Consider the following 20703-nt stretch of genomic DNA (forward strand, 5'->3'; position numbering starts at 1 on the left):
GACTCCCGTCGCCTGCGCCAAGATGGCGGCCCCCATGGTGCAGGCGCTGGCGGCGGTGGGGCTGGCGCTGTGCGGGCTGCTGCTGTGGCGCTGGCGCGGCCGGGTGCGGCCGGTGGGGCCGGGGCTGGTGTGCGTGGCGGTGCTGGGGGACCTGGGCCGGAGCCCGCGCATGCAGTACCACGCGCTGTCGCTGGCCCGGCACGGCCGCCGCGTCGCCCTGCTCGGCTTCCTGCGTGAGTGCCGCGGTCCCGCCCGCCTCCCCCGGCTCGGGGCCGTGCAGGGTCCTGCTGGGCGCGCCTGCACTTCCCTCGCCGCCCCCCGATCGGGTTTATAGGCCCGCGGCCCCGGGAAAGGTCGGGGTGGGACAGCGGGCTGCGCAGCACCAGGGCTATTAGATGCATCATCAGGATCCACCAGGGATCAGTGGTGTCAGCAGCTTGTGCCCTGCCCTGGTCCTCCTGGGGTCTTTACAGTGGGAAAAAAAAATGTTATTTTTCTGTAGTCATAAGAACAAGTGAAAATGAAGAGCTGGCCTTTCTGAAGCGGTGCTTTGAATCTGGAAACGTGGAGAATCACTGGGATGGGTAGCTCGGTACAGGTCCCGGAGCTGTGAACCTGGCTGGGCTGCCCAGGCACTGTTTAATACGAGTAGTATACAGTACAAACAACTTCCCCAGTGACTTATCAAAACCGTTAACTTTGCCCACAGTGTCCTACATATGATGCTGGCAATATGTCCTCAATCAAAGTGACTGTGTTGAAATTATATTTTCCCTTAATTCTTAGTCTTCAAGGGTAATAAGTGCCATTGTATTAATGGTCTTGTAGAGCATGTTTGATAAACACATTTTTACAGAGAGGTTTTTTTTCTCTTCTAGACACAAAGCCACACAATGATACTTTGTGCAATGAAAGAATACACATTGTACCTATTTCAGAACTTAAAGTATTACAAGGTAAGCTTCACAGATTTCATAGACATTAGGACTGGAAAGGACCTTGGGAGATGATCAGGTCCAGCCCCCTGCCCAAGGGGCAGGAAGTCAGCTGGGGTTAGATCACCTTGGGTCAGCTTATGACTTGGTTATTAGTCACATGGCTACATAAAAATTGTTCTTTGCTTCTGTTTTGTAAAAATGTTATGCACATAAAAAGCAGTTTTAAAGACCCATACTTGACCTCTAAAATATTATTATCATTGCTTGTTTAAAAGCAGAGATAATTCCATAAGCATTTTTTAAAAGATGAGTGGGATCTTATTGTACCCGAGATCTGAATTTGGAGAGAATGCAAGCTTATCCTCTCAATAGATATCTAGTTTTACCTATTCAGACTATTGGTACTAAAACTGGATGATGCCTTGAAGTGAATTGGCCCACTTCTGAAAAAGTGGCTGAGTACACTTGTATAAATTGTATGGCCGTGTCCAAACGAGTGCACATGTGCAGTGGTGTGCATTTGCTGTGGCAAAAATAGCAGCACAGATTTGTGCCGTTGCTTTCTGCCACTACTTGTGTGCCTACATATGTGGTTTGGTGCAGGGCAAAATACCCTACCCGATAGAAATGGTTGTTTGCCCCACTTCTTCCAGGCTCCACCATGTTCGGGGAGCTGGGAGACAGCTAGAGGAGGGGAGATGGCATGGTCAGCAGCCAGTGTCTCCCTGGATGACCCAGCTTCTGGACTGCACCACACCATTTTTTTTTGCAGCAGCAGCAGGTTGTTTTTTTTTTTGACACTGGGATCTCTCAGTGTCAAGTTTTGGCACTGCACTGCAAATTAGGAGTGCGGTGAACTGTTGCATTTGTGCGGTGTGTGGTGTGCAGCTCCTCAAACAGCTCTGAGGTGCTGCAAACTGCATGTGTCCACTCATCTGGATGCACCCCGTGTTCATCTGTACATCTACACTGTGTATTCTTTTTCAGTAATAAAGTGTGCAGTGGAATTAAACATTATTTTCCCTAAAAAACAATTCTGTTTTAGTAAAAGATGTCTTTACTTTTAAAAAATTCTTCCCCCTCAAGTTTTGCTGAAGATTCTAAGTGCTGCATATTTTGGATGGGCTTTGTGAAATTTTGACAAACTTTTCTGTCCTTTTACAGTTGGTCCTAAGATTTTGCAGTACATTATAAAAGTTATTGCACAGGTATTGCAGCTGTTGTATGCACTGATGAAAATAGATCATCCATCTTACATTCTTCTTCAGGTACATATCTTTTTAATGTATGTATTTTATCTCACTGTAGAACAGTTTGAATGTTTGTCAACCATAAACCAGCCCTGCACTGCTTCTGAGTGCTACTTTAATCCCCTTCCCCTTTCCCCATCTGCTGCTCTGCCATGGGCTCCCTGCCTGATCTGTTGCTCTGCTTTCTGCTCCCTGCCCTTTCTGCTGATGTACTGCCTGTCCCCGTCCCAGCCTGCCACATGCCCTGCACACAGGCTACCTGTACCACTTGCAGCACTTGTGCTACAGGTCATTCACCCCTGCTGTAGAATATCTTTCCAATGGTATCAAAAAGCGTAATTACTGCTCTTTTTGCCATTAAAACTGTTAGAGCTGCACGAATGCTAGAAATGAATTTTCAGAGATACTTGTTTTTTTTTTAAATGAACTTTAAGTCATGTATTTGTGATCTTTTTTTGTTAACCTGAATGTTTTAGCATTCAAACATAAATGGTACAAACGAAGAATGAACTTTTAGCTCAGGTGCTTGAATATTCACTGATAGCAAATTTTGATCCACATGTGAGAATAAAATTTGTAATTCACATTTATACCCAGTGTTGACTAGGAATGAGGCAGTTGAAATGTCAGTGTAAATTACAAATGCTACATTCATTTTCCATATCCAGAATTTGTCCTATGTGTAGTAACACACATGCTGAATTTTACAGTCAAATATACACGCTTAAAATGAGTGAATTCAATTATATAGTGTATATTAATTTTTTAAGCTTCAAACTGTGCTAATGAGAATTTAGTGTAGACTGGAGTTTTATTATTTAAGCCAGAAGTTTTATTTAAATTTAGTTTACTTAATAAATTAAAATTTTAAATTATGATAACCTGCGTTAAGACCTTTATCCATTTAATTGTCCCTATACTCATTTTTACTTTAAAACACAAACAAGTATTGCTTGATTATTGAAAATATTTTAAAGAAAGTCACACTATTAAACTGGTAGAAGTTATTGGCTAAGCACCTAAGCTTTTGACAGTAGTAGCCTCTTCTGCATTCACAGGGAGGACATTTCAGTTTATACAGTTCAGTTCAATTCAATAATTAGTTCATGCAAAACTGAGAAACTTACTGGCATCTGAAAAATCAAGAATGTGTATTTTCTTTTTCCAGTCTGATTAAAGACATTAATAAGAGGCTGAGATCTACTGTTTCTTAAAACTTTGAAGGACATGGGGTGAGGTTCTATGTTTTCCTGGTAGTCTTGGCAGTTGTTTTGTGTGCATCTACCTGGCATTTTTAGCAGTAACACATAGATAAGAATTCTGTTCCTGGATGTGTAAGCCTGTATGTATAGATCGCTGCGTATGAGCAGTAGAAGCTATGGCATATATGACTGAACCTTGAGGATGTGTAGTGCCTTTAGATGCCTGAAAATGTAGTAGGCTAATGATTTGAAATGTTTGCTAGTGGTTACCTGGAGCAACCTAGTTTGGGTCCAAGGCAGGCTTTTGTTAGGACCAGGCCACTACATCTCTTCCCTTTTGAGCTGCTGTGTCCTGGCAAAGTCCTCTGATGCTGGAATGCCATCAAAGTCCCCTGGCTTGCAGGCCAGATCCAACAATTCTGCAACCTGTAGGTTGCCAACCCCACGTAGTAGACTAAAACCCAGGACTGCTGGGACTTGACTCAGGAGCAGAGAAGGAGAAAGATCTGGTCTTTTCTCCTCAATAGTGGAGTGGCTTGGGCACTCACTTGGGAAGCTGAGACCTGGGTTTTAGCCCCTCCTTGCCCAAAGGGGGTTTGAATATGGGCATCTCTGACTTTGCATAACTAACCACCATACCACATCAGTCAAAATTCAGTCCTTTTTTTAGAGTTCCTTTTGAAGCTGGCTCAATGGGAAGTCATGTGAGGAAGGTATATGCAGTCAAAAAGGAGAGCGTGGTCAAGAAGAAGAAAGGGTGTGTGGCTCAGTGAGGTGACTGCTGGTCTGGATCCTTACTCCCCATGAGGAAGAGGCTTTCTACCTGCACTGGTCACTCTCCATTTTTTCCCAATAATAATTGCTGTATGGTAGTGGTTAGAGGACTGTGCTGGGAAGTCAGACTCTGGCTCAAACTCCCTTTGGATGAAGGGGGTCTGGACCTCCAGTTCTCTGGCTTTCCATTTGAGTGCCCTAGCCACTCAGCTATGGGGGGTAAGAAATGGAAAGAAGGAATAGATTTCCTACCTATGCACCAGTGCCAAAATAGACAGCCAAGAAAACACAGCTGCAGAAACAATCAGTTCAATTTACTATCAATGATTTATTAAATATAAATAGCACTTTCTGTTGGGTTTAAACATGGTGAGCACATCCAGACGTGCATGGATATTTGGCTTCCCAGGAAAACTAGCAGTGGCACACCTTGCGCTGCAGCTGCTTGTTCCTGGGGAACACCTGTGCCACACGTGCTTTGCCATGCTCCTTAGCAGCCTTACCTGGGATCCTGGGGGCCTCCTGGGGCTGCATCCACAGCGATCCTCTCAGCCAGAGCTGGTTGGCAGCTGCAGAATGGCTCTGGATGTCCCAGCTCTACTTTTCAGCAGCGCATGTTGCCTGAGCTTGCACTGTGTAGTTTTTTTCCCCCGTGTTTTTCTTCACCCCTGGATATCCAGGGGTCAAAAAAAATGTGGAAAAGAAACCCGGTGCAGCACATGCTCGGGCAGTGTGCCCTTGCAGCATGGAGAACACCAAACTGTGCAGTATGTGGCGCTGCAAACGTGTTTGCGGTGCCAATACTGCACGACCTCACTCGTCCAATATGTATTTTGGTGGTGATTTCTTGTTTATCCAAATCGTTTGACATAGCTTTAACTGGTAAGAAATTTTAAAATGCTGGATTTCTGAATTTTTGGTAAATTAAAATTTCCATTCAGTTGTATCAACATGGATCATGAATAAAAATCAGGTATCTGACATAATAAAATAGAGACACTAGGAATGTAAAAATGTGCATGCTAAGTGGTATGCCTGTTTTATGTGCATATGGCATTAGCCAAAAGAAACACCAGAGTTTGTGTAAAGGCTGTTTAGCTACTGATCAACCTATCTTAATGACTATCAACCAGAAAAAAAGTTCTTTGAGGAAATAACTGGTAGGCAAATATAAAACAAGATAAAAATGTCTATTTAAATGACAGTTGCTTGCTTTGTAATTTATATCGCAATTAAAATTATACAGTTTGCTTTTATTTATATCAGACCACCACCAGGGGTTCTGCCGAAGTCAGATGCCTTGCATCTATATCACTAAAATAACAATCGCAGGTAGCTCAGGGCACTGCTTCTCCCCAGTTCAGTGCATATCAAGTGGACTGGACTGCGATTAACTATATCATTTCACATAAGTTAATAAGCAGTTGCTAGATACGGCTGGAATGGTTTAGTCGGAGATGATCCAGGTTTGAGCAGAGGGCTAGATTAGATAACTGTATGAGGTCCCTTTTTAGTCCTACTTTTCTGTGATCCTATATCTATACCCTATATCTCTGACTTTTGGTCATTGAACTCAAGCAATAGTGGAACCCAAAAGTTTAAAATTAAATTCTTTAAAGCAGTGTCATTCCAATCTTTTGCTTACCTTTACTGGAAGAGGATTTGGGACTTGTTTCATAGATTTCATAGACATGCGGGCTGGAAGGGACCCCAGAGAATCATCGAGTCCAGCTCCCTGCCCCAGGGGCAGGAAGTCAGCAGAGATCATAGGATCCCAGCAAGATAAACATCCAAATGTGTCTTGAAGGCATTCAAAGTGGGTGCTTGAACCACCTCCGGCGGCAGTCTATTCCAAATCTCGGGGGCTCGGACAGTAAAGAAGTTCTTCCTTACGTCCAGCCTGAATTGGTTACGGAGCAGTTTATGACCATTCGATCTTGTCATCCCTTGGGGCGTTCTGGTGAATAGTCATTCCCCCAGATCCTGGTGAACACCTCTGATAAACTTATAGGTGGCCACCAGATCGCCCCTGAGCCTGCGCTTTTCCAGGCTGAATAGTCCCATGGTTCTCAGCCTCTCATCATAAGGTCTGTTTTCCTGACCTCTGATCATGCTCATGGCTCTCCTCTGCACTCTCTCAAGCTTCTCCACATCTTTTTTGAATTGTAGAGCCCAAAGCTGGACGCAGTACTCCAGCTGCGGCCTCACCAAGGCCAAGTACAAGGGGAGAATGACATCCCGGGATTTGCTTGAGAAGCATCTATGGATGCAAGCCAGTGTTTTGCTCGCTTTTCTAGCCATAACATCACATTGAAGGCTCATGTTCATCTTGTTATCAATTTTGACCCCCAAGTCCCTTTCATCTGTAGTGCTAACCAGTGTAGCACTGCCGAGCCTATAAACATGCTGCAGGTTTTTCCTCCCAAGGTGGAGAAAGTTGTATTTTTCGCTGTTGAACACCATCAGGTTCTCATCCGCCCATTTCATGAGCCTGTCAAGATCTGCCTGGATCACCCTCCTGTCCTCAGGTGTGGATGCTTTACCCCAGAGTTTGGTGTTGTCGGCAAACTTGGCCAGTTTGCTTCTGACACCAATGTCCACATCTTTGATGAGGATGTTAAACAGTATAGGCCTTCGGACAGATCCTTGAGGAACCCCACTGGTGACCATGCACCAAGACGATTGGCTTCCGTCAACCATCACCCTCTGGGTCCTACCACAGAGCCAGTTCCCCAGCCAGCAGATTGTGGTGAGGTCGAGGCTGCAGCTAGCCAGTTTAGCTGAGAGGTGATTGTGGGATACCAGATCAAAGGCTTTTTTAAAAGTCAAGATACATGACATCAATCTCTTCCCCTTTGTCCAGGTGATAGGTAACCTGGTAGTAAAAGGAAATGAGATAGGTCAAGCAAGACCTACCCGCAACAAACCCATGCTGGCTATACCTCAGGATATTGCCATCAGCTAGTTTGTTAAGGATGGCCTCTTTGATCATCTTTCCCAAGACCTTCCCCAGGATAGAGGTCAGGCTGATGGTCCTGTAGTTTGCTGGATCTACTTTTCTCTCTTTCTTGAAGATAAGCACGACATTGGCCTTTTTCCAATCTTCAGGCACTTCACCAGAGCGCCAGGAGTTCTCAAAGATCTGTGCCAGGGGCTGAGCTATGATGCTTGCCAGCTCCTTGAGTACCCTTGGGTGTAAACGTCAGGGCTGGCTGACTTGAAGGTATCTAGCCTCTCAAGGTGTTCCTTCACGAGGTCAGCTTCGATGGAGGGTAAGGAATCTCCCTCACCTGGGCCTCCTTGACTCACAGGGGACTGGTGAAAAACTGATGCAAAGTACCCATTGAGCAAGTTTGCTTTTTCATGGGCATTGATTGTCAGTTGTCCCATCTGGTTTAGCAGGGGTCCAGTGCTGTCCTTGATTTTCCTCTGGCTCCCCACATATCTAAAAAACAACTTTTTATTGTCCTTGATATTTGTAGCTAGCTAGAGTTCCATCACAGCCTTGGCTTTTCTGGTTTGCTCTCTGCAGGAGAGCATGTTGTTTGATCATAATCTGATGCTGCTTTTATTTGTTTTATTTTAACAGAATCCTCCAGGTCTGCCTAGCATAGCTGTTGCCTGGATAGTTTGTCTTGTACGAAGAAGCAAACTGATTATCGATTGGCACAACTATGGATATACCATAATGAGTCTGACTCATGGAACAAGTCATCCAATTGTGAACATTGCAAAGTGGTTTGTATAAAAGGTTTCTTTTTCTTCCCCTCTTACAAAACATGTAGTTTTATAGAATTAAAAAAAAAGTGGAAAGCAGCAAATAAGAAGTAGAAAAATAAAGTTTCTTTAAAGAGGTGATATGTAGAGTCCAAACTAACCTACACTTCCTTTCAGAAAGGGTACTGTTTAGAATTAAATAGAGAACGCCTTTTCTCTAGAGAAACAGGGATTTTACTATATTCTGTTGTAATTCCTTGTGTATTTCAGTTTCTCAAATTTGAATATAATCTGCTTCTTGCCCCGTTTGTTTTGCCTAGCTCCTTTATATGTATACTGAACATTTTGGGCTAGTTTCTGTTCCAGCATGTCAGAATCTAAGAGGTATGTAGGCATCCAAGTGTGAACCCTAGTCTACCCTACTAAAGTTCCTGAAAAACTAGTAAAGCAAAAGGTGAGTGGCCCTCTCTATGTTTCTTGACTTGCTCTGAAGATTAAGGCCTCATACAGACATTTAGTTTCTTCTCAGAGAGTCAGTGTTCTCCCAGGAGAAACTATGAATGTACAGATGTTCACGCTTTTTATCCCAGAGTAAAAATGGCCACTGCAGGAGAAGTATAACCTGGGAACAGCCAGGGCTAAATCATTCCCAGGAGAATTTCTCATGGGAGAGCGAATGTCTATAGATGCTATGTTTTCTCTCAAAAGGGAACATAGTCCTTCAGTATAATTCCCCCTCACTCCCACCTCCCTGTGAGACTATGTGTTGCTCACTGGACTGTGCCGCTCTAGCAGGGAGCAGACCATGCCCCCTTCACAATCTCCACATTGTGTTGCAGGGAGACACAGGAAGGCAACTGACAGTTTGGGTCAGCCAATCAGGACTGTCCTATGCACTACTGCCATTTGTTGCCGGGTGGACTAAGGAAGCCTGCAGAGCACGCTGAGATGTGTACACAGGACTCCTCTGTGGTTGCACAGTGTCTGCACTGTAAGCTCAGCATTTGACTGTCTATACATGTGGTTCTGTCAAGTTTTTCTACCAGGAGAACAAACCTGGGAGAATTTTCCCAGATTATTTGAATGTGTATGCACAGCCAAAAAAGATGAGGGTGCTTTATAAAAGTAGAAGAGTTTAATGGGTTTTTCAGGGGCTCAAATAGGGTGGAATAGGATCACATGTAGATAATAGGTGGAACGGGATCTGGTGTTTAGTCCTTTTTTGTAAGTGTTTTCTGAACTGCTTGCTACATTGCGTTGCTGCTTCACACAGGAGCCTCTGTATAGGGGTTATGTTAGACCCCTTAAAGATATGTGCCTAGGCTATTAGGTTTAGAGAAGGCATGTGCTCTTCTGTATCTTTATGTAATGGCTCTTTCTGGGAGAAGTATCAACCTAGACATGATTTCCATGTTAAAATGCAAGTGATAAACAGTACTGTGCAACACAACTGTTGATAAATTTAGACAAAATCATAATAGCTAGAACAGTGACTTTCAGCCAAGGTGTGGACGCATCATGGAGTGCCTCAAGATCTTTTCAGGGGTGCCACAAGATGCCGTGCAATGTTAGGTGTGCAAATATGGTCCATAAGATAAAGCCGGAGCTTTCAACTAGGAATCCATAGTATTAGAAACATTTGGACCTGTTGTCATCTTTCTGAGTTCTTTGCAACAGAAGAATTGCTCTTATTATTTTTCTGCTGACATGAAACAAGTGAAAACTAAGCTGGCATTTTCAGATGCGTGCCTTGAGTCTAAAGTTGAGAACCACTGAACTAGAATATTTTTACTCCAAAGATTTGGCACTGCCAGTTATGAGAAGTGTATTTAGTATTCCTGTCTAATGAAATTGACAACCTTTGGGTTCTCACTAAAGTTTAATTTCTATTAGGTATGAAAAAATTTTTGGACGTCTGTCTGACCATAACTTTTGTGTGACTAATGCAATGAAAGAAGATTTACAAATGAATTATAACATCAAGTAAGTTAAAGGCCTCAAACAAATTAGTATATGCAGTTTTGCAGCTATCTGGACCTAATGATTTTGGATATATAAAATTTTACTTTATTGGGCTGAAAAAATTGGGATCAAAACAACTGTTTTCTGACCTAGAACCAGTAGTTATAAAAGATTTCTGATCTTGAAAGACTTGGCGATTGATTGTCCACTGCCCGGTTTTTAGCATTAAGAGGAGAGCATACAGGATGGTAAAGCTTTCATATTATTGAACTTTTGTTACATTTCTGGAAAAAAATCTCAATAGTTCAGAAAAATTAAGTAAGAATGAATATATATTTTTCTGTCATAATTCCATCTCCAAAGGAGGCCCAAGAGCTCACATGAGTCAAATGTTACTGGTGTCTGGGGAAGGGACATCCAGAGTTTTTGACATGGAAGCAAGTAGAAGGTGATTTAGTTTTTTAATCAAACTGGGAGACGTATCTCTCTTACAATGTAAGTGTTAAAAGGAAGTTTAAATTTTTGACCTCAGTAAGCTTCAGCATCAGCCACTTAACCCCATTCCATCCCATACCCTATCCCTAAGCAATGAAATGCATTATCTGGATTCTTATTTTTTTTTCTTTTTTGATGTACTACATTACAGTGTAGCAACTTAACTAGGAAACCTCCTGAGGACACTTGAATGCTTCATTTAATTGAAAGTGGAATTTCCCATCTTATGATGCCACTACTGTTTATCTTCATTGAAAGGTTTCTGCAGGACGAAGTCATCACAAGAAATCCTGCAGAACCCATGCACCTTTGCACACCTTCTGGTGGCTCCACATAATGCCACTACAACAGTTATGTCAGCAGGGCATCCAGTAGTTCTTGAGAGGCACTATGTGTTTTTTCTCTTCTGCTCAGTAGCTGCAGAAACCTTCCTTCACTTGCTGAGCAGATATTGTTTGTGCCTGTAAAAAGAAGGCTCTTCCACAGGAGGGAAAGTGTGTGTGTGTGTGTGTGTGTGTGTGTGTGTGTGTGTTCAGACAGCAGAACTGTCATATAGATCAGACCATAGTTTGAGGCTGTCAGCAGATTCAGCTTTGGCCAGATTTTTGAAAGCTTGATTTTATGCAGTCATAAGGCAAAGGAATTTTTCAGAATGTAAGCTTATGTTCACAGACACAGTTATGAGGCAGGTCTAAAAATGAAACCAAGTGTTCATGGCTGCATTACATGCATCTAGTGTGCATTATAGATTGTGCCTTTATTGTAGGATTCACTCTACTATGCCAAGTCTATTCTGCTTCAAAAACATTTAGTTTATAGAGTTTTCAGAATCAGATCATTCATTATTTTGTTTTATGAATGCCTTTAATTACTTTCTATTTTTCAGTGCTGTAGCCTATGAATTTTATCTTTATAGTTTGTATCTTTTTTTTATTTGACTCATGAATTTGTTTCATTACAGAGCCATAACCCTCTATGATAAGCCAGCTGCCTTTTTTAAGGAAACACCATTAGAACTTCAACATAAATTGTTCATGAAACTTGCCAAAGACTATGATTCATTTAAGGCACGGTATGTATAGGTAAAAGATGCATTTTCGTTCATTAGCTGATTAAATCGGACAGTACATGTAGTCTAGAAACTCAGCATATGTTTCTGTAACTTCCTCTAACTGATGGCTCCTGAAATCATCATTGTTACCATGATACTTAGCTGCAACTCAGCACCAAAATAAATGTACCCTGGGAGATGTTGAGGAAAAACTGGGAATCAGAATATTGTGAAATTCATGGTGTTTGCACAGTATCTATTTATATCCATGTATAACCCTGCTGCCATATCTTTGGAATTAATAGACATATTCTTTTAAAATTGTTTCTGCAGAACAGAGTCTGCACATCCAGATGTTGAGAAGTCAGCATTTACAGAATTAGATGTCAGAAATGGAAGTTTGGCACACGTCAAAGAACGACCAGCGCTTCTAATAAGCAGCACAAGCTGGACAGGTCTTGAATCAAAGCAGTATTTAATGTTGTTGTTCTTTTCAGTAGTATTCCTCTAACATGTCATTCTTTATGTTAAGGAAATAATAAAATTAGGGCTGTTTTCTGGTTCCCCATCTTAAAGCATGGACAACATTTATAGTGGCAACAACACAGTTGTATACTTTTCTTCTGATAAAGAGAAAAATCACTTGTACTGACTGTATCTCAGTGCCTAAAAACGAAGACCATAATCCTTTCAAATGTTTAGTGTAAGTATGGAGTTAGGGTAATATTCCATACTATATTAAAAATACTGTTTCTATAAACTTTTTAACATCATGTATACATATATAACACTTTCATGAAGCTGCAGAATGCATCATGTATGCATATATTACACTTGCATGAAGCTACAGAATGGACCTAATAAGTTACAATTTTATCTTTTCATTTCCTGTTACTTTTATGATGGCACGTATTAATTTACTAAGAATAAAACAGTATAAAACCATTTAAAATCTGTATTATTCAATAAGCTAGTATGGAATTGTTTGTCTTCTCGTATTTTATAGTAACGAGGCATAAGTTCTAGCATATAAGATGACACTGATAGTGAAACTTTCTGAAATGTTGGTTGGCTGTAGCATACATTTAACTTTGAAATGTTTCCATTAAAGGAAGAAAGTGGGAACACAACATTAATTATAGGCTTTGGTATATTAGTTCTACAGTTATACTGCTTATAATGAAAGTGCACACTATATTCAGACATGCAGTGTAGATGAGGAAAGTCATCACTGCTATCCTTTAAAAAGAGGAAGACATTACCGCTAAACTGTTTATGATTGTCATTAATAAGAGTTTCTTTTTCAGAGGATGAAGACTTTTCTATTCTTTTAAAAGCCTTAGAAGGTAGGTATCATGGAGTTTTCCCCAACTCTTTAAAAGAGGTTTACTATGAATATATTCTGAACAGAGTTTTGCATTTCTTTCTGAACAGTTAAGAACTTTTCCAAAGAACTAAATAAGCATAATAAGCAAAATAAGTCAGATGCATTTAAAGTATTTATCTTGGTATGGGAGTAAAACAGTTATAATCATGGTAATACTTAGGATTCAATTAAAAAAATTGTTAAGGAATATATTCCTAATAATCTGATAAGTGGAGTACAACTTTACTTCCTATGTAAGATAAAGTAGAATGCAGTAAGCATTTGAAAATATTTCAAGGAAGATGGAGCCTGCCCTTAAACTATATGGTAAACTTCAGTGCCTGTAAACATTCAGGGAGCGCTGGAACAGATTCGATTAATCAAGTCTGCTGGAGTGTGCTAATTAGAGCTCTTCAGCAGCCTCCACGTCTTGTGTATTCAGTGGCCCTGCATTTCAAAATGGTGGCAGGGACGCTTTAACTAAAGTTTGTTGAATGTGATTTAGTTAAAATGCCCCTGCTGCTGTTTTGAAGCGTGGGACACTGATGCATGAGATGCTGTAGGCACTTTAATTAGAGCGGATCTCAGCTGTTGAATAAAGGTACCCCTCTCCCTGCCCAATCTCTGTAGTACATGTAAAAGCACCCCTTATGTCTCAGGTATAAAACCTTATATTGAGAAACAAATGATTACAGTTTCTTATGAGATACTTGCAGGCTTTATGAACTATCAGCTTGAAAGTGTAAAGTCTGTGTAGGGTGTAAAGTCTGTCTAACTTTTATACCATGAAGAAAGCAAGTCAGCACTATAAATCCAGGAAATCAGCCTAACTTGTTTTCTGTTTGTTTGTTTTTTTAAATGAAAAAAACCCATCCCTTTTAAGAGCAGTTTTGAAATTGGGATTTTCTGCCTGAGCAATGGAAGAAGGATTTGGCCTAACAGTGTACCAGGCTTTCTATGCCTGTGAATGCATATCATGTGCTTTTTCCTTCTGTAATCATTGTGTGCACAACACACAGGATTTAGCAATACCAGGGGAAAAATATGCCTTTATTTTTCTGCTTTGTATTATGGCAGTTAAATAAACCCATGTTAGGATCGTGTTCAGAATGTGAATTTCTTTATGTTTGCTAATTTGCCTGAACTTTACTTGTTTACTTGAATAAGAAGGTAAGATATTTCCATCAGAACCATCCTTGAAAGATTTTATGTGTCAGATCATAGAATACTTTTTTATTGTCTACAGATTATGAACAATATATCAATGATGGAGTCAGGATCCCATCTATCATATGTGTGATAACAGGTAATTATCTTTTCTTGTTATTTTCCTATTTCCCTTCATTACTAATGCTTCTTAATGGACTAAAATTTTACCATTTTTGTATATTAACTCTTAAATTGATAAATTCATTAAAAAAATTGATGAATTCATAAAAATGGTTATTTCTGTTTGGGAATAATTTGGCAAATCATCTTAGAGCACATGGTGAAATAATGATGATGTAATGTAGTATTTAAAAATAATATGTTGGCATACCTATTTAGAAATGTTAATGTACTCTGGAATTATTTGCTTGTAAGTGATTTCAAAACTTGAAGAGTGAAAAAATTAGAAGAACTTGAAATGTGATTTAAATGGAATTTGGACTATTAGCAAGGGGTCTAGAACGATGCATAAAGATTAAACATTACATTTTATAGAAAGTGGTGTAGGTGGTTCAGCATATGGCACTCTTTCCTCCTAATTAATACTGAACTAACAACTCAGCATGATGCTAAAGGATGCTGTACTAATAGAGTATGCCATCTTCTAGGTGATTATTATATTATCTTATGGTTTGCACTCAGGAATTTCAGTTTGAATTGGGGACTTATGCCAAGCCTGAGAAAGATGGACATAATCCCTTCTTCAAACACACAAATGAGAGTTATGCTGCAACACTAACCTTTATTATGCAGGTTTAGGTTAATCACAGTCAGAACACTAAAATATTGTGGGTTTATTTTCTGTTTATAAAGGCAAAGGGCCTCTGAAGGAACACTATAACAGACTGATAGACGCAATGCACTTTAAACACATCCAGATCTGTACCCCTTGGCTTGAAGCGGAGGATTACCCTCTTCTGCTTGGTAAATAATGGATTTACAGTTACTGAAAAATCTTTACATGGAAATGAGAACAGTGTCTGAGGCTTATGCAAAGACTATGGGTAACTGTTAAGCTGCAGTTGGTGACAGATCTAGCAAGACTGCAGGCAAATTAAGAACAAACTAATTATATCAGTTTTGTTGTTTGTTATACCTGAGAAATCAATTAATTTTTCAAATTGCACAGCTTTTCCTCCTCCTTCTGGGAACACGGGGTGGAATTCAATTATGGGGTCTTACAAGCATCTACTTTGGTGCATTAAACCAGCTACTGTTTGCACTCTGCTGTTCTTCTAATGACGCTAAAATACAGTGGGCTAGTTTCTGTTCCAGTGCATTCTTATGTGCAGTTAAATAAATACAGTTCAATTTTAGCTAAGAAATCAAAGATAATTGAAGAGATTCTAAAGGAAATAGAATGTTTCTATTCCTTAGCAGATTGATTTATTTAATCTTACTAAAAGCCATGTAAGCATAAAATAGTAGTGATTAAATACAAGTTATACCTGATTTAAGCTCCTTAGGATAAGGAATGTCAATTGAGATGGCTATAAAATGTCATGCACATCTGTCATGCTTTGTAAATAATCATATTTCTGTAAACTGAGACCCTACATTTTCCTACTATGTTGTAAAGTCATTTGGATGGGAAGAGGTTTTAGTGGCCATCTAACCGATCACTTCTACAGCATTGTAAGGGATTTAATTTTCATTATTTCTGCATGATTTCTAATTGATAGGAAGGTTTGGGGGACAGAATAGATTGAATGTTTAAGATGTTCTACTTTTTAAATTTCTTCTTTCTACTATTTTAACACCAGTTATTCTTGTTTCTTTCTCAATCCTAACTGCTCTTCGTAACAAAAGTAGATTATATAATTTTTACATACCTCTTCAAATCAAACTGATACAGCTGACATTCCAAATCATTTTATTTAATAGCTACAGCATTTTTAAAACAGATTATGTAATGAATCTTGAGAGCAGTTGACAGAAATATTAAGCCAAGTTGTGTCCTTACTTTGTAGGCTCAGCGGATTTGGGTGTTTGTCTTCATAAATCATCTAGCGGCTTGGATCTGCCAATGAAAGTGGTAGACATGTTTGGTTGTTGTTTACCTGTTTGTGCAATCTATTTTGAATGGTAAGGGCTCATTTACCCTGACATAATGTAATACCACAGTAATATGTTTTACTTATCATATGACATTAAAGCTAAAAATTAAACTCCACATTTTTAAAGATTATTTTTAAGTAGGGCTCCCCCCTACCCCACGAAAAAATAATAATTAAAGCTATATGGTTAGGACAGTAAGTAGAAAAGTTAACTATAATGGGCTACAATATGCTTTCCCACATCTTGTTTTTAAACTACTCTTTTTGGGTGCTTGCAGATTTAACTCCCCCCTGCAAAAAACAGTGATTTACTTTAAACTTGGTACATTCCCGTGCTGAGCTCCACATGTGCTCAGAAGCAGCAGCATGTTATTTCAACGTGACTTGCCAACTTCTGTAAAGATTGAGCGTTTTAGTGGGGCTTTTTTGGCGCTTTTATCTAATAGCTGATTGAACCAGCTTTAGCTAAAAGTGCCAAAAAGCCCTGCTGAAGTGCCTGATCTTTACCGATGCTGCAGAGCCAGGTCAAAGTAATGCACTGTTTCTTCCTGTAAAGTGTTTTTTTTGTTTATTTTTAAACATCTGCAAGCGGCTTTTGTTTCTACGTACTGCTTAAGAGATGATTAATTCCACCCCTACTTTTATCTTCAGCTCAGAGCTGGGTGAAGTGGTTATTGTATCTGCTGTTCATAAAGCACTTTGCAGTCCTTTGGCAGATAGATGACTTTCATAACTTTAGATACTTTGTCGTATGCTGTGATATTGGTAATAACAGAACATGATATTCTGTGATGACTTTGTTCATCACATATTAACAAAGGTCCTTCTTTACTCATGGTCTATTGGTTAAATAAGCATGTAAAATATACTAGCTTTCGATACGATTATGGCATCTTCAAGAGAGAAATATATATTAAAAAGATTACAAGAAAAAATTCTCGGAAAAGATAACTATGTTAGACTAGGACAGTCTGTAGTTTCACCCACCTGATTCAGAGGAAAATCAGATCTGCTGCAGTTTAGTCATTCCTCTCGCTATCTCTTCCTGACACACAATTTACACTCACCAACTATTTAAATCACTAGAATTTACCAGCAAATATGACCCAAATCCAAGAAAATTCACGCTGGTATAATTTATTTCTTGGGGTAGGAAAAATGGGTTAGAATGAAAATAAACTAATGGGCATATGCTTCTGTCCCCTCTTGCCCCTAGCACTTACAAGCTATTCTTTGGGATATAAACTATGTGCTTGTTCATCGCCCAACGTAAATGAAACTTAAAATATAGTTTCATCTAAGTTGTATATGCTACAGGGGATCAAAATAGAGAAAGTATGTGATGCTGTCATAGATTCCATTCAACTCACTGAACTTCACTTCATTACTTTGAAGGGCCTTTTTGTCTAAAGGATTGCTTATGATATAATACTGCGTACTACTGCTTATTGAAATGAGTGGCTTCAGTTATGATAGACCAACAAAAGGTTAGGGACTAAACTCTACAACTTATTGTTACTACTGGATCCTTTTTACTTTTTCCAAAGAGCAGGAATTATTCAGTACAGTTTGCTAACAACTTGATGTACGATACCTAAACAATGTATTAAAGAGTTTAAATTTAATCTTCAATTGTGACATTCTTTTATTTTCTCACATTTTCTTCACTGGTTTTTGTTCACAGTTTACATGAACTTGTTAAACATGATGAAAATGGCTTGATATTCAGGGATTCAAATGAACTGGCAGAACAATTGAAGGTAAAGATACATAAGGATCAAGATTTTTTTCCTTCTCTTTTGTTAAAGAGTGAAAAATGAAATAGGAAAGGTGTGCTGCTTTTACATATTTGAAATGAGGGGGTAGTGGATCTGGCTGGTATGGGGGCTTCTCTTCCCTCTTGCTTGTTTTTGTGTACAGCTTCTTTTTGCCTGAAATAATCCATCATTTTATATTACTCAGCATTTATCTAAATGTAACTATTTGTCAATTTAACTTTAAAATCTCCAATCTCAGATGAAATTCTTACTTGTAGTTATGGATTTTTTTTGTCATATGAATCTGAAGCAAGCAGGCATGTTCTAAATATTGTCATGATGCAATACTTGTGGATCTTTTTTAACTTGTTAGTAATTGACTATTAAAGTTGGAGAGGTTAAGCTTTTAAAGCATGATGTAATTATGTTCTTCTGCATGGTTCATTTTTTTAGATGCTTTTCTCAGAATTTCCTTCAATTGACGGAAAACTTCAGCTGTTTAGAAGAAATCTTCAGGAATCGAAGCAACTGCGATGGGATGAGAGTTGGGACCAGACTGTACTTCCTCTTCTTAGCAGCAATTAATGATTTTTCCAAAAAATGATAAAATAGCTTGCTCTTCCAATTGACACATTCCTAAATTGTTATGCATTTTAGAGACAGAATAAAAAATTTACACTTGGTCTTAGATAAGTGTCTTTAAATCTTTTAACTCTGAAGCAGCCATTGCAACACACTTTTTCATCTACGCTTTGAACTGGTTATGTGAATAAGAAAGACGCTATGTGTATGGGTGTTGGCATTGTACTGTAGCAGAAAACCTTTGTACATTTCCTTTCTGGGCATTGATATAACACCCCCCCCCCCCATTTTGTGCATTTCTTTTCCTTCTCTGTATTGGCAGAGATCTAGCACACTTGTTGCATGGGTGTGGCAAGGCTCAGAGCAAGCCAGAAAGCTGAAGTGGCTTTCTGTAGGAGAAATGTAGAAACGACATCTACATATCAATTAAGCTCAGTGTCACTCAAGAAAATGAAAGAACTAAAATATCCACTGCAAAGACTGTAAATATATCCTGTGCTAACCTAACTCACTTACTGTCCCCAGTAGCCTTTGATCCTCACTACCTCATGTTGCATTTTTATATATTTCTCACAGTGCATTTTCATATTTCATCTGTCTCATCTTTACCATGGCATTTTGTATTTTCTATTTTATACTTTTAACCTCTTAAAGAATGTACTCCCTGTAGAATTAAGTGACACCCTGGACCATTGTTAAAACTGCATTGAAAATTGTAACTGTAAAGTGATAAAATCTGTTGAGTGAATGTGAGTGAATGATGATCATCAGTAAACAATAGCCTAACCAAAGGAACTCCATTTTAAGCTAATCAAGCTAAAGAACTGATTCCTGGAACTGAGCACTCACCCTATGGACTATTCCTAAAACCCATGACAATACAGCCATTAAGTCAGTAAGTCAAGGGTGGGCTCCCAAAACTTCAGGTACCCACAGGCAGAGACCCCTGTGACTAAGAGCTCTCAGGTACTACTCAAGACCCACGTGGGACAACGATCTCTGGATTGGGTAGCCAAGATGATGCTGGGGGGAATCACACAAGTCTGCCAGAAAGGGATAAAAGGCAGTAAAACGTGACCCTCAGTGGCGCCCTCTCTTCCAGCACCTGGCCTACCGAGACAGAAGGACAAGCAGGCGACCCCCTTCTGGAGAAGACATCACCTTGAAGGAAGCTGACCATCAACAGCAGACTCCAGGGTCTCAGGTAGATATACTGACACCAGTGCTCTCACAATCACTACAGCAGCTACTGTATACTACATGGGTTTGAATGAGTGAGAGCATGTGTGTGTATATGTGCTAAGGTGACCAGTGCCACCCATAATTCAAAGTTTGCATTTATGATTTTATTGGTAACTTCACATCCTGTCCAATAAACTAGAATTTATTATGATCTCATGAGTTGGAGCTTTGTAGCCAACAGTACTTTCTTTGAATAAATATAGCCCATGGATAGATATGCATTTAATGCACTCTGGATCCTGGACAGCACATCTGTCTAGGCCTATCAATTGTAGCATAGTCCATACCCAAAAACTGAAGTCTCTCCATCTATCTGAACTACTAATCTCTTTCTACACTTGGAGGGAATATGTACAAAAGTGGAGGAAGCCAGGCTGCTTTGGAATGGTAAACTCAGCATTTTGTGACTTTTGCCTGCTAAAGTTTACTTTCCTGTGGGTTTCTACATACGGTCTAATTGTCATCGTTTCTTCCATTTTGTTTTTGTTGGCTTATTACACACTCCTTTCTCCCATAATGGGAGGCACTTGCTATTTGGAACAAGAACACTTTCTCATAAAGAATAGGGGTGTGCGAAATGGGCCCTATTTGATTCAGATTCGGTCCAAATCGGGGGCAGTGATTCGATTAGTTGATGCGGATCACTGTCCCCAATTCGATTTGACCGAATCTGAATCTGAAAATTTGATGCTGATTTGGAGAATCAGCAGTTTGGACATAGACATAGCTTTAAAAGTTTTTTCTGCATACCTTGAGGTAGCAGGTGTGGCTCGTGATTGCTGTGATGCTGGGGCAGATGGACTGTCCCACAGGAGCATAGGGGACCCCCTGTGTGCTTGGTGGCAAACCCAGAAGTGGATTGGAACTACTTCCAGTCCACTTCTGGGTCTGCTGGGGAGTGCACTGGGGGCCCCCCCTGTGCTCCTCTGGCTTGGTAGTCAGCTTCAGGGGGACCCCGGGTGCCCCCCAGACCCAGGAGACACTGGTTGCTGAGCTGAGGGGCGCAGGGGGGCTCCCCAGCATGCTCTCTGGCGGACCTGGAAGTGGACTGGAAGTACTTTTGGTCTACTTCCAGCTCTGCTGCCAAGTGTGCTGGGGACC

General features: G+C 40.0%; 1 protein-coding gene across 3 annotated transcripts; it reads left to right on the top strand.

Annotated features, from left to right (window-relative positions):
- Positions 1 to 19753, top strand: ALG1 (ALG1 chitobiosyldiphosphodolichol beta-mannosyltransferase). Of its 3 annotated transcripts, XM_019493122.2 has the most exons (13): positions 2 to 233; positions 879 to 956; positions 2103 to 2206; positions 7754 to 7902; positions 9775 to 9864; positions 11300 to 11410; positions 11723 to 11844; positions 12697 to 12735; positions 14002 to 14061; positions 14778 to 14888; positions 15935 to 16049; positions 17706 to 17781; positions 18232 to 19753. In XM_019493122.2, exons 1-13 carry the CDS (start codon positions 23 to 25, stop codon positions 18361 to 18363), a joined length of 1398 nt encoding a protein of 465 aa, XP_019348667.1. In that variant the 5' UTR covers positions 2 to 22; the 3' UTR covers positions 18364 to 19753. The 3 variants fall into 3 exon arrangements, with proteins under 3 accessions (XP_019348668.1, XP_019348667.1, XP_014454425.1); XM_019493123.2 differs by lacking the exon at positions 14778 to 14888 and having other exon boundaries at positions 1 to 233; XM_014598939.3 differs by lacking the exons at positions 2 to 233; positions 879 to 956; positions 2103 to 2206 and having other exon boundaries at positions 7809 to 8872.
- The last annotated feature ends 950 nt before the right edge of the window (positions 19754 to 20703 follow it).

Source organism: Alligator mississippiensis, chromosome 13 (genome assembly GCF_030867095.1).
Source record: "Alligator mississippiensis isolate rAllMis1 chromosome 13, rAllMis1, whole genome shotgun sequence".
NCBI lineage: Eukaryota > Metazoa > Chordata > Crocodylia > Alligatoridae > Alligator > Alligator mississippiensis.